The sequence below is a fragment of the Arvicanthis niloticus genome, chromosome 9 (assembly GCF_011762505.2).
Source record: "Arvicanthis niloticus isolate mArvNil1 chromosome 9, mArvNil1.pat.X, whole genome shotgun sequence".
Taxonomy (NCBI): Eukaryota; Metazoa; Chordata; class Mammalia; order Rodentia; family Muridae; genus Arvicanthis; species Arvicanthis niloticus.
Genome location: NC_047666.1, coordinates 56,696,952 through 56,710,782, shown reverse-complemented (window position 1 = coordinate 56,710,782; position 13,831 = coordinate 56,696,952). Strand labels below are relative to the sequence as shown.

At 44.7% G+C, this 13,831-nt stretch overlaps 1 protein-coding gene across 30 annotated transcripts in view; it reads left to right on the top strand.

Moving 5' to 3' along the window:
• Cacna1c (calcium voltage-gated channel subunit alpha1 C) overlaps positions 1-13,831 on the top strand; it is a 610,552-nt gene that overhangs the window by 432,467 nt on the left and 164,254 nt on the right. For all 30 annotated transcript variants that reach the window (XM_076940415.1, XM_076940412.1, XM_076940413.1 and 27 more), the window contains one exon: positions 8,265-8,423. In XM_076940415.1, coding sequence (XP_076796530.1) covers positions 8,265-8,423 — 159 coding nt within the window. The remainder of the gene's footprint in view (positions 1-8,264; positions 8,424-13,831) is intronic.

Below are 13,831 nucleotides of genomic sequence, written 5' to 3'. Positions count from 1 at the left end.
GCACACTTGGTAATTCAACCTGGTAACTCTGCAGTGAGTGATTTGCCACCAAATCCATAGGGGACTCATCGTTTTCCCCCAACACTGCACTTTCTGTGCATTTTTATAAAGAATGAGAACTTGAGATGCGTGTAACCAGACCGTCTTGCCTGCCCTCCTGGCTAATCTTATTGTTAGACGATCGTTCTGCAGATAGCCAAGGTATGGTCCTAAGAGAACCTTCTAGAATCTGTACATACATTCAGAGACTCGAGTCTCTAATTCTGAGAGTGAAGTCTCCAGGAAAACAGCAAGGAGAGCCTGTGTGATGTCATTCTTCAGAAGAGCAGGCTATCTTTGCTTTTGGCAATGTCATGCGAGGTAATTCGGATCAACTGTCCGGATGAAGACAGTATTTGATATGCTAGAAAACATTGTAAATTGTATAACACTAGGAAAGGATGTTTGACAGTAACAAACATGAAAAAGTCTCCAGAGAAATACAACACAATCAAAGCTGTCAAATTATTTTGGAACGCAGTTTTGTGAAAATAAGGTCTAGTTCATTATATAAAATAGCTAGGTTCGCACGGAAACAAAATAAATAAATGAAAATGAACAAAAACTATAGACAATAGAAAGAGATGCACGGGAGACCCAGGTCCTGATATTATTCAGTTAGAGGATGTAGATTGTTGTCTATTGCATTTAAAGACACCAAAGACAAGGTCAGGAGCTTCTCAGAGAACCAGAAGTTGTGAGAAACAGCCAGATGTAGGTTTAGAAGTAAAGACTATACAAGCTAAGATAAAAAATTTTCAAAGTGAATGTTGACACAGCTGAAAACAGAATTATCGAGCTGTAGAGAAAATGAAGAAAGAAGGCCGAGGTTCAACAAGAATCAAAAACTGAGAAGTCCAGAAAAGTGGAAGATAAAAAAACAAGCAGTTATTAAATGTTTCTTCTACGTTTATTCATGATGATTATATATGATTAATTACATCTTAACTTGTCAATGCAGTGACTGTCTTGACATAATGGGGGACACTGACTGAGAAAGACACAGAATGTCTACAGAGCTAGGGATGGTCTGTGTCTTGTCCTGAGTCGCAGTTGGCTGGATGCTTGGCCTATGGTGAATCACCCTGTGTGATGCCTTCACTCTCTGCAGATTTTTTTAGGAGAATAAGAAACAGTAGAACCTAGTGCATGAGCCCCCTGGAAGTTGCCCAAGGGGGTTTGCTTCTACTCTGTGTGTGTGTCACAAGGATACAGTGCGCAAGCAGCAGGAGGAGGGAAAGGGTGGCACCCTTGGATGCAGGGACTTCTGGCAGATTAGAGTTGTCATGGGAAATGTGCTGTTAAGAGCCATGAGGCCTCACTGAGGACCGGAGGACATAGACCGTCACCTGGTATGGCACAGTGTATATGGGGGTGGGGTATGTAGCTCATTTTTGAATTTTTGTCTGCACACTTGCTAAGGAATGTTCTTCAGAGTTTTAGCTTTTAACTTCAACTCTACCACTGGGCAGATATATAGCCTTGGATAGGTTATTTATTACATCCAAATTTTGGTTTATTTTGATTTAGGAGGGCTGCGGGGAAATTCGGTGGCATGATAAGAATAACAGACTAGCACAGAGCCCAGCAAGTGCCAGATCTTCAGGAAGAGAGCTGACTTTGGATCAGCTTGTCTCCGCTCTTCCATGTTCAGTTCTCTTCTGATAGCAAGATTCCTTTTATGTCTTTTTCTCTGAGCCTTTCTTCCTAATCCAGATTGCCAATATAACAATATAAAAGTCCACTGAAGGTGAGTATTTTAGTGACCCTTAATGTTTCTAAGTCATTGGGGAGCGGAGTAACCACCATCTTTCCCAGGGACACAGCTGTCTCTTGGTGTTCAGCAGCTTCCCTGCAATGGGAAGCTCTTCCAGGGAGACAATACACTAGCATCCCTAAGCTCACTGTGGCTCGGACTCATTAACCCAAGAGAGCTCTTTTACTCCCTCCCTACTTTATTTCAAAAGCCATTAGGCTTATGAGACCATTAATAAGTGTCTGTTGTCCCATTCGCTAAAGGAAATCGCAGACTTCAACTCTGACTATTCATCGTGTCTCTAATTTCTAGTGAGTATAAACAGGTACCTATAGATCAGAAGCAAGCATAACCATAACCCGTAGGGCCTGTGAGTAGCACATCCATCAGTGCTGGTACCTCATGTACTTTACACTGGGTTAGCTATTGCTTTGGGATGAGGACCTACAGTTGACTAGTGACTTAGGGTCAGACATTATTAGTATTATCACCTTCTCATAAAGGATGCTATTGGCTTGCAAAGCTCAGCAGGCTTCCAAGTAACTCCTGCCGGCTTTAATGGATAAGTGATGGTGTCACATAGAAGGTCTGACACTTTGACCCCTACTCTAGCTCTTCTCTGCTGCATCTTATTGTCTCTCCACTCCTCCCCACTCTGCTATCTGCCCAGGGATGCCAGCCACAGGCACTATCTTAGTAAGCTGCCTCGATTTCCAGCTTCCAGTTTGGTTCAGTGGATGGAGAAGCAAGTGAGAACTCAGTGGAAGGGAAGAAAGTACACGTAGATATCTTGTGCTGCCAGACCCTTCCTTGAGGGCATCACCAGGTGGTCTTTGTCTCCTTTCCCTGTCACCAGGGAGCCTCAGTCACCTATCAGGGTGGGGGTGATTACTGCCTCCCCTAGGATATTACTCTGCCTGGGAGGGTAGGGCATGACAGGAGAAGCATTAGAAGAGAAGGTAAAGAAAACGTTTGTGTAGATTTTGACTTGGTTTGGTGGTGACTACTGAACTATTTTTTATGTTTTTATGGATTCTTTGAGAATTTCATGCTATGCATTTGGCTGTATTTGCCTCCTGAAACTCCTACCCAACGTTGGGGTTTCTTTTCTCCCCACCCTCTCTCTCTCCTTCCCTCCCTCCCTCTTCTCACTTTCTTTCTTTTCCATCAAGACCTGTTTGTGTTGCCCAAACACTCTTTACTATGGGGCCTGCCCTAGAATATGGTCAGTCTACCAAGGGTCATACACTTATAGAAAATTCACCCTTCCTCTCCACGAGCTGATAAATGGCAATATCTCCTGGGCTAGGTGGGACTTCATGCCCACCTCCCTGTCTCCATGTTGATATTTCATCTTACTTATGCTTGAGCAAAGTTTTCGCATACTGTCCTAACTGTCACTTCCACTCATAATTGTTGGGACTACAGTTAGCTGGCTCTGCAATCAGCTGGCCACATATCTGTCTCCCTATCTAGCTAAAAGCTGCTTGTAGCCAGGCCTACATCTTTGTGCTTCCAACATAGTCTGCACTCAAAAAGGTCTTTGAAAGAATGTGTAAAGAATTAATTGTCCAGGTCAAAGAGAACTGAAGCTACATTTGTGGAGGAAACAGGGTGAGAAGTGTTTTTATAAGAAAAGGTGTAAGCATAAACAAATAGACGAGGAGAGAGTTTGGAGGCATAGTCCTGGGCTGGCTGGTGAGAGGTGACAGGTGGCCCTGAGCATGCTGTAAAGTCGGGATTGACAGTCGAGGCCACTGTCAGAAAATAATTATGCTAAGTATTTCATATGTACGTACTGTAGTGTTGGATGTAGTCCTTGGTCTCATCCATAACTCTGCTAAATATTTCCTAGTGCTGGTGCTCACCACATATGCTCCTGGGGTGAAAGGTACAGGAATATGTCTTCCTGTGCCATCCTCTTCAGTGCCCGTATGTTCAAAACTAAGTAAACAAAAAGCATAGTAAGTAACTGTTGGTACAGTAAGTATAGTGAGACTGTAGTACAGTCAGGCTAGCAGTCTGTTTCTCAGTATCCAGCATGGGCATTTCATGCTTTACTAATTAAAGTGTAGTATTACTAGAATCGACTCATACATACCACAGTATTCCAACTGCTTCAGAGCATCTCAGGAAGGCTGTGATGTGGTTGCCGGGGCTCCCGGTTGACCAGCTAGCTGCTCCGGGCTTTGCCTTGCACAGTGGTGGCTGGATTAGCAGCAAGTATCATCAGTAGTTGCCAGAACTTAGTTGGAAATGCAAACTCATGTCCCACCCCAGAGAAATTGAATTTCGGCTCTCGGTGCCACCATCTAGTATCTGGGCCCCTGTAAAAAGGTCACTTCCTCTCTCTCTACCACTTTGTCAGCTTTGGTTTATAGCATCTGGTTCTCAGTATTGTGACCAGAAGGAACTAGAATAATTGAAGTAGAATAATGACAGCTGCACCCCAGCTGGGGTGTTCTCAGGACACGATTTGTGGTGTCACAGGGCTTTGGTGTGTCAGTAGAATAATCCTTCACCCAGTCTTTGCAGTCCTCCAAGCCCTTTCACAGGAGTGCACTCAGTAAGTGGGCTGCCCGAAGGATGCTGAACACATAGGTCTGTTCTTGGATGGACTCTGTTTGTTCCTGGATACTTCCTAGATACTTCTATCCTGTGGTCATACCTAAATAATTATCCCCATTGTCCTCAAAACAGCACCTTAAGTCATGTGACAATCATTGACATCAACAAGCCCCCATCACCAGTGTCCTTGTCCCATCCCATGAGTCTTATCTTCTGATGTAACACTTTTAGTTTTCCAAATGGTCACAGTGCTTGCTGGTATGCCTGCTGACACCCTGGTTGCTGAGTTTGAAGACACCCTGAGCTTAGTGTTATTTCACTCTGTGAGTTCTGCTACATGCCTGAATACAGAGATGAGAAAACATGGTGAGACTCAAGGGGCTCTGGATAGGGCAGGCAGGGAGCAGCATTTTGGGCAGGGAAGCAGCAAACATTGAAACAGAGAGGCATGAAGCCAGGGACCTCCAGATGGCTGGGCACGCTCCTGGACTGTAAGGAGAAACTAGGAACCGTAGAAGCCAAAACAGCAAAGGAAGAGGTGAACTTGGATCTGTAAATGACAGAGATCACTGGTGTGCTTTCAAAAATGACATCTTTCAGTGTGTCCTTTCTTAGGGACACTCTATGTGCTGCATGAGGACAGGGAAGACATGAAAGTTGAGAGGCTGATTAACTGAACACCTCAGAGGATAGTGAGGTGGGAGTGGGGGTGGGAAGGATGTAGGGGAGTCACACACTGAAGTCCCCAAACATTCATGAGGTTGAGACAGGGAGCAATTGTACACTCCCCTACTTCATTTTCTAATTTCTCTTTCATAAGTATTTTCTGAGTTCTCAGTAATTAGCATGTATTATTTATTTCGTAAAATCATTTATGTATATCTGTTAGTAGTTCAAATTCAAGCTAGTAAGATTTGGGAACTGATTGGCAGGAGAGTGTGGGGAATTCACCACCTGGGCCAATGCTCAGATGGATGGTATGCCCACCATCAAGGCAGGGGCACAGGGAACAGAGCTGTCGTTGCTGATAGCTGAGTGTAACCATGGTTTTCTGTGGCTTCCAGTTGATATCTCCCTAACTGTTGGTGCCCCATGGTTCTGTAATTCACCTTTCCATCCTACACCAACTAGACAACTGATTCCATTACTGTAGAGCCCAGTAGGTACTGTGCTGTAGCCACTCAGAGGACACTCTTCTCACACTGTCAATAAATGTTTACCAAGTGCTCAGGGGATGTGCCTCACAGGCAGGCCTTGGTGGTGGAAAGAGGGGAAGAAACACTCCCCCTGGCTGTGCTAAGGGATGGAGGTACAACTGCCCTATCCTTAACAATACTGTGTCTGAGAAATGTTCCTCAGGTGATTCCATCATCCAGGAAACATCCTCCAGCACACTCACAAAAACCTCCTTGGTCCAGGTCAGTGGCTGGAGAAAGCCTCTTGATACAGAGATGTAACAAGTGCAAGATGCTCTACTTACTGAGGGTACCACACAGGACACTGTATACTATGAGCACTTTAAAAATAATTAATCATAGTTATACATTGATTGATTGATTGATTGATTGATAATTGTGTGTATGTGTGTGTGTGACTGCACACATGTGGAGGTCAGAAGACAACTTGTGAATATCGGTTCTCTCGTTCTACCATGTGACTCCCAGGGATCAAACTCTGACAGCACAGTCAACACATTAAGCAGCCACATAGCCATCCACTGCCATCTTTAAATATCACACACTGATCACTGCATGTGTCATGCTTCGACTGTCATAGGGAGCACCAGTCACGTGAGGGATACATGCTTGTACAGTGATGTTATGACGGTCATATCAGTAAGCATTAGGCACTTTCAACTCCGTTAGAATCCTCTGGTACCACATGTTTTGTGGCACATGACTGAGGGATCTTTGAATCTGAGCAAAATGCTGTTTGACTGAATTCTAGAGAGAGGAACAAGGCAGGGGCCATATGGAGAGAGGGATGGGATGGGCTCTACAGTGCTTTGTGGGTCACTAGGACATCCTGCTCTTGCTCTTAAGAGGCGCTAAAGGTTTTGGAGTGGCTTTTTGTGTGGCCCATTTGGCTTCAGCCCAGATCACAGCTCCTTCTACGTTTGTCACCTGTCTGTCGCTTGACACTTGAAGCTGCTGGGACTAGAGGCCTGATCCCTCCCCGGTGGGCTGACAGCCAGATATGAGGTTCCCAGCTTCTGGGAGGAGCACTCAGAAGGCTCCTCAGCACCGTTCAGCCGTTCAGCCTCTCCTGAAAGTTGCTCTGCAGCTCAGCTTTCCTCATGGCTTGGCAGACTTTAACGCTAATGTGTGTACAAATGGCTAATTAATGGAATCGTTTGGATCTGAAAACATCTTGCTCTAATGGGAGCTGCAAAGTGCTCACATTAATTCACAGGTAAAATTATTCTGGCTTTCTTTTCTTAATTTTTTTTTCTTTTCATCAGCTCGGCTTAATAGCCGGGGAGAGTTCTTCTAATCAGCCTCATGGAAACCACTGGCCACAGCTCAGAGCTGTAGTGTGTGCTTCTGAGCTTGAGAAATGTGAGCGAGCTGTGGTTATCCAGGGAATGGGGCCACAGATAAGTGCCCAAGAACAGAAGAGAAAGACCTTGGTGTCTGAGAGGATAGATAGGGAGAAGGTGACATGCCATATGAAGACACTAAAAATGAGCCAGCCCCATGTGGGACTCACAAGGGGCTTTGCCCTCCCGTGTGTGGTAGAGGGTCCCCTGGGATGATGTTCTTTTAGGTTGCCTTCATCCTGATCTCCTGCAATGTGGACACGTAGTGTACTTGCTGTTCACAGAAAGCTAACAGAACTGCCCTAGCTTCAGAGTATCCTGTTATTAGCACCTGAACACTCTGCTGCAGTCCCTTCCTGGCATCATTCCTAGTGAGCATGCTCAGTGCAGCCACTAAATGCCCATCCTTTTCTCCCATGGCAGAGCAGAACAAGCCGCCAACTCTGGGGTTTCCTGGTAGGACGAGTATTCTCCACCACGCTGTCCATTCATTTCTTTTCCTCCTAATGATATCTGGGTAGAATTAGTTTATTCTTGGTGAAAGGTACAGGACAAAGTTTTCCATTTTAACTACTTTTATGAGTATGGCTCCAGGGCAATCTATATATTTGTGTGAGCGTCATGTATTCTGCAGAACTTTCTTCATTCCCCAAATTGAAACTCCAGGCTGGTAAATAAGAAATCCCTTTTTATAGAGCTTAACTTTTAGATGATGTGACCCCTGGTAGAACTGCACGACACCCAGTGGTCCCCTCAACTACTACTTAAAAGGTGCTTTTAGAGCTATACCCTTGGCTCTGACATGCCCTGCTGGTAAGGTAGCTTCTGCATTGGAAACTGCACCCTCCTGGATTCCTTTCCACCAGGCTGCTCTATGTTCTAGAGCAGGTGGGCTGGTGGTAGGCTCTGGTAATCCACCACAGAGAAACCTGAGATGACTAAGTCCTGTGAGGCTGTGGGTAGTCACAGTGAGTTCTCGTTGTACTGAGCTCCACTCTAGAACAAGACACACTAGGGTGTCTCTGAGATGGGCTATTTTAAAAATCTTAATAGTTACGGATGAAAACAACAACACGTTCTCCCCCTCAGAAGTACAATGTCTGCTGCCGATCCTTTTATTTTGATGTGCCTCCAGGACAGATTTGGAGTCAAGCCAACCTGAAGTTAGATTCTAGCTCTGTCATTCATTGACTGTGACCTTGAGCCTCTGTTTCCTCAGCTAAAGCATGGGACTAGTGACTCTTATCTGAGCTGCTAAGAAGATTACAGGGGGTCCGGTTAGAATGGTGCCTAAGGCCGCACTGGCTCAAAAGGGGAGGTGGAGGTTCCGCTGGTGCTACTGTGGATGCTTTTGTTGCACAGGTCTCCAGGTGGTCCTGAACTCCATCATCAAGGCCATGGTGCCTCTGCTGCACATTGCCCTTCTCGTGCTCTTCGTCATCATCATTTATGCTATTATCGGCCTGGAGCTCTTCATGGGAAAGATGCACAAGACCTGCTACAACCAGGAGGGCATAATAGGTAAGAGGCGGGGCTCTGGGCGGCAGCTTTCCAGGAGGGTGTTGTTCCCCGGGCTCTGAGCAGCAGCCATTCAGGAGGGTGTCCCTGCCCCTCGTAGCTGCTTTCCCTGGGAGTGGATAGCTGCAGCCACCTGTGCTCTGAAACTGGAGGAGGCATTCAGTTTCCCCATGCTTCAGACCAGGATGACATGAAAGGCAGGGGTCAGCCATCTTTTCCTCTCATTTCCAATTTCTGCATTCACTACTGCAAATCTCTGTTCAAACAGCAGGTGTGAACTTTGTCCGGCACTGCTAACGCACCACGTAATGGATCAACACAATTGGAGAAGCAAGATTAAGCACCCCCCATTAATCAGTTTCTTACACTTGAAGCAGATTCTGAGTATGTAAGCTGCCATTGCAAGCTGATGAGCATGTGTAGCCAGCAGTACACCAGTGTGGTTGAGCATCCAAACCCTTCAGGACGCCTGTACCACCCGACTCCCCACCACCATCCATATTTCTACCCTCTTAGAGTTGCCCCTCGCCCCTTTCAGTTAGTATCTTCTTCTCCATCCAAAGCAGAAACCCAGGGTCCCTCCCTCCCCAGAGTAAACGAAGAAGCTGTCATTAAATAAGCCCCTTGCCTCCAGTTCAGCTCCATGTCACGACCATCCATCCTGCCTTTGTGAGCCTCCCTCTTTGTGTTCCTTTCATCAGTCAATGGATTTAACAGTCAGCACTGGCTCATTAAGGACTTTCTTAAGTGACACCAGAGTTGTGGCTTACTGGGGATCATATGCTTCTTCTGCCCTCCAAGGGCACCAGTCACCCAGATGGTGCACAGACATACATGAGAGCAAAACACTCAAACATATAAAAAAGTAAAAGAAAACATTAACTTTTTTCTCTCTTAAAAAAGTGGTAAGGTTTTAAATGGATATATAGATTAGTCTAGTAGATGTATGTGTATGTGTATGTATGTATACATACATACATACATGCATGTGTATACAAACACATAACATCGAAAATCCCCATTCCAAAGCTGTTGGCAGTGCCAATTTATATTATTTCATGTTTAAAAACAGACCTGTCATTTTCATTTGAGCATTATTGAGGAAAACAGAGTGCATATGTCTGCAGCGCTAACAGTGGAGGCTTCCTTCCTCTCTATCTTCTAAATCCAGCGGTGGGTGATGGTGGCGCCAGTCTGTGTGACGGAGTGAGATGAAAACCTTATACCCAGAAGCCAGCCTCACTACCTGGGATACAGAGGGTGCTGTGACTAGGCAGACTAATGGCTTCTGCAAGGTTGCTCAGTCATTGTCACAAGGTCACAGTCAGACAAACAATGCCTATGAATCTATATTTACAGAATCAGCTTATTTTTACTTTTTAAAGAAATTATGTTTGAGATAAATTATTCGCCCTTGAGAATTTCGAGTTATTTGAGTTGTAACTGTGTGAAATTGGGTGACAATTTCAAATGTTAGCTGTTACATACATTTTAATAGGAAGAGCAACTTCTTGCCTTCAACTAAAATTTGGAGATATCCAACCGTTCTTAAAGGATATCAGCCAACATAACGATCAGTTGTCTCCCTGTAATTCAAATCCTTTTTTTTTCTCAATTGATCTGTAGCTAGCCTGAACCAGTAACTTATGTCAATGGTGCAGCTTGGTTGGAGTGCCCTCAGAACTGACTATAGCAACTTACACAGTTACGTTACATAATCAGTGGTTCACTGGGCCGAGAATCTTCAGGCTGTTGCAGAGGGACAGAATCTCCGTGATTCCTCATCAGTTTGGCAGTGACCAATGGTCTGACACTCATCAATTAAACTGAGGAGGAATTCTGTCATAGAACCAACGACAGCAACTGTGCCATGCCATCAAATACTGGCATGCCACAAAGCCATGGATAGCTGCCTGCAACCTTTTAGTCACCTCTGTCATCTTAAAGAGAAGATGGCAGACATCTCTTCTCCTTCTGCTGAGGGTTCTGTGAACAAAATGTAGCCTTGAATAATTGTTACAGTCACAGGGTTTGTTACCAGGCCTCAGTGGCTCCAAATGACAAGAAAATGATGGACATAGTAGACAAAGAAAACAAGATGGTGTCTTCTTCCTAGGGTACACAGAGAGGCCCTACATGTAAAAAGCCATCTCCAGCACCAGAGACATTCTTTGGTGCCTTTAGGAAGAAGAGCTAAGTTGGCTTCAACTTTTGGAGGATCGAGCTTAAGGTCATCCTGGCCTTGATCGTAAACAGGACCAGGAAAATCACCTGAGCTATCTCGTGAACCCGTTTATGGCACTCATGGCATCATCTTTATGATGAGTTTCGTCTCCATCCTGTAATGTCAGAGGCCAGTTAGTCTCCTGGGTGGAAATCAAGTAACTCAGGATATTGGGCAATGAGAGTAACGTCCCTCAGAAAGGTACCATGTCACTCCAGTAGGAGCCAGAGCCACTACTGGAAAAGGGGCCAAAGATTCCTGGCTGCAGCAGCCTTAATCTAGAACAAAGTGGTTGAAGTTCCCACCTTCCTTCCTCCTCCCACTGTCTGCCCACAGCTCAGAGTCTTCTAGATTCTCCCGAAAGAATGCCATTTGGTTCCCACAGGTGAGAATCCCCACAGAGGAAGAGGGAGAACCCACAGGGATCTCGTCTCATTCACATTTGTAGGCTAGAAAGCAGTCCACAGACCCTTCAGACCCAGCATCAGTGAGTTTCGGGGTTTTGTAGAACGATTGTTGTTTTTGTCTAGAGTTTAGACATTAGCATATTTTCTGCCATACATAGATTTTACAAAAGGCTCAGTGAGTCTTTGTTATAGTCTTAATCTTCCTTTTAAACTCTGATATTATTTCACAGACTGAATTTTATATTCTTCTAAATTTTCTAATCCATGTTTCTTATAAGATCTGTTCAAGGAAGCCTTGGTGTGCCTAGGTGCTACTGTTTTGCCTTTAGGCTGATCTTTCTATGTCCAGTGTCCAGTGCTGACTGTCTTAGAAGAGGCTGTTTTCTCCCAATCTCTCCAGCAACTGCAAGGCACCCCTCCTGGTTGCTCAGCAGATACATTGCCATATGCCGATACCTTTTGTTTCTGGGTGTCCCATCTGTCCAGTGGATCTGGAGCCAGGGCGCTCGAGAGCTCTCCCCAGCACAGTAATTACCCCTGAGACTGGCACAGAATTTGTTGGCTAAACCTAGCAATGAAATCACTACCATTCTATTTTGCCTTCAAGTTGAGATCTAAAAATGTAATTGCTGTTGTCTTGGTGGTTTGGAACCCTGCTGCAAGCTCCCCTGGGTTTCTGGTTTTGCTGAGGTTGAATCCATTTCTAAAATCTCCTTCATTTTACCAAAGACTTAATTGGATCTTTCCACACCGACTACCTTCTCCAGTTCTGTTCTGAAATGGATAGCCCCCGTGGCTTTATTTCTCCATCCCCACATCCCTGTTTTTCTCCCTAGCCCCCGTGGCTTTATTTCTCCATCCCCACATCCCTGTTTTTCTCCCTAGGACCTCTGACTCTTTGGAAGGAAGCCAGAACATCTTTATGGTTATGTTTATTTCCCTTGCCCTGGGGTGCATGTCACCAGGACCTGGTGATCTGTGGGTTCACGTCTTTCAAGGGTTCCTTTTTATAGATACCTATTTTTACTGGATCATCGCTGCTTCTTAATTGTTCTGTGATTTTTTTTATTATTGTTCAGGGAGGATTTAAAATAGCATAGCAGCCTTTGAGCCTGTGGATGATCTTCCCGAAGCTCATTCCCTTCCTCCCTTTACCCATGAGATCATTGCCCCTCCATGTCATTCTGTGCTGATAGATATATATCTGTAAATCTCCAAGTATGTCCTCCCCATGAGCAGTCAGAGCTGGCTTTGGCAGCCGCACCCACCTTCCCTATCTCTACTGTTTAGGAACTGACGATGCAGGACAGACAGCATAGCAGCCACATTGTAAATAGAAACTGACATCTTTATGCTACAGATAAATAGAATTATAGAATGCGATAGAAATACAAGTTTCCCTTTATCTTTTCATCATCTCCTTTGTCCGCCCTCCCGATTCCAGAAAGCTGTTCCAGAGCAAGAATGGAATTAATGATCTGTTTGGTTCCTGTTTGTCTTGTTTCTCAACTCTTATTTTTTAGGTGCTTTGCTTGGCTATTTTTAACATATTTAGGTTTAAAATAACTTTCATTTCTCTTCTTTCAACAGCCTTAAATCCACGTCTCTAAAAAATTTGACAATTTTAAAAGTCATAAAAAGTTGTAACTAGGGCCAGCTCAGCTATCTTAATACGTAGCCTCTGGAAGCCAGACCGTGGATAAGAAAGTGGTATGAATAGCCTCAGAGAGCCGAGAGATCAGTGACCTAGACTTGTCCCCTTGGTCACTGAATACAGCACTAGGCAGAAAATAAGCCAGGAAGCGGCTTTGTTCTGAGCAGTCCAAAGGCTGGGAGTGAGCCAGATGTCTATCATCTGGAGAATGGATAAGCAGACACTGCTCAGTAACACAAAGGAGCAGACCGGACTGAAGTCAGCAGTGTGCTTGAACCCAGAAGCACTGTGCTTAAAGAAGGATGGAGACAGAATGGGCACACAAAAGGCCGCTTCCCATGTGACGTTATTTATAGGAAACTTCGAGGAAAGGCAAGCTATGAAGACAAGAAAATAAATCAACTTGTTCCGAGTTGGGGCCAGAAGAAAGAGTGGACTACAAGCAAGCACATGGGGATAGTTGGGGGTGACACAGAGGAGGAAGTGATAGGTGCCACTGCTGTCCCCAAGAAAATACTGGCACATGCTTTCAACCACAGCACTCACCTCCGTTCTCCTAAGAATCCTCTTACAGTCAAGGGTTAACATTTCTGTGGCCCTCTTTTATTCTTGAGAGTAAACAGTTCCAATTAGAAGCCACAGACGCCAACAGCCATCTAGCCAGTCATCTTCCATAAAGAGCTTGTGTCCCCTGGGCAAAATAATCACCCTGCGATGGTTTGGATCTTTGTAAAAGAAGAGAAGATTCTGGGCATCTTATTATTTCTAAATGAAGAACCACAGGCAGATTCTCTCTGGAGTTAGATTTTCTCTATTGTCAAAGCAATTGTTTGTTCAAACACGGGTTTTCTTTTCTTTTTTTTTTTTTTTTTTTTTCTTGCCGTGATTCTCTATAGCTGCCAGATTAAAAACCCTCAGTCTCCCAGACTCAGTTCCTTACATTGTCTTCTGTTTTCCAGAACAATTTATACTTGAGATGAATGCACCGTTATCACTTTCTGATTGGCCACTTGGACATGCTGCTATGCTATGCCCGAGCAGACAATACCTTAGTGTCTGTGAAATCAATTGTGGTGGTCCCAACATTTGGTTGAAAATACTGACCTACATCATTGTGCCCCTGAAA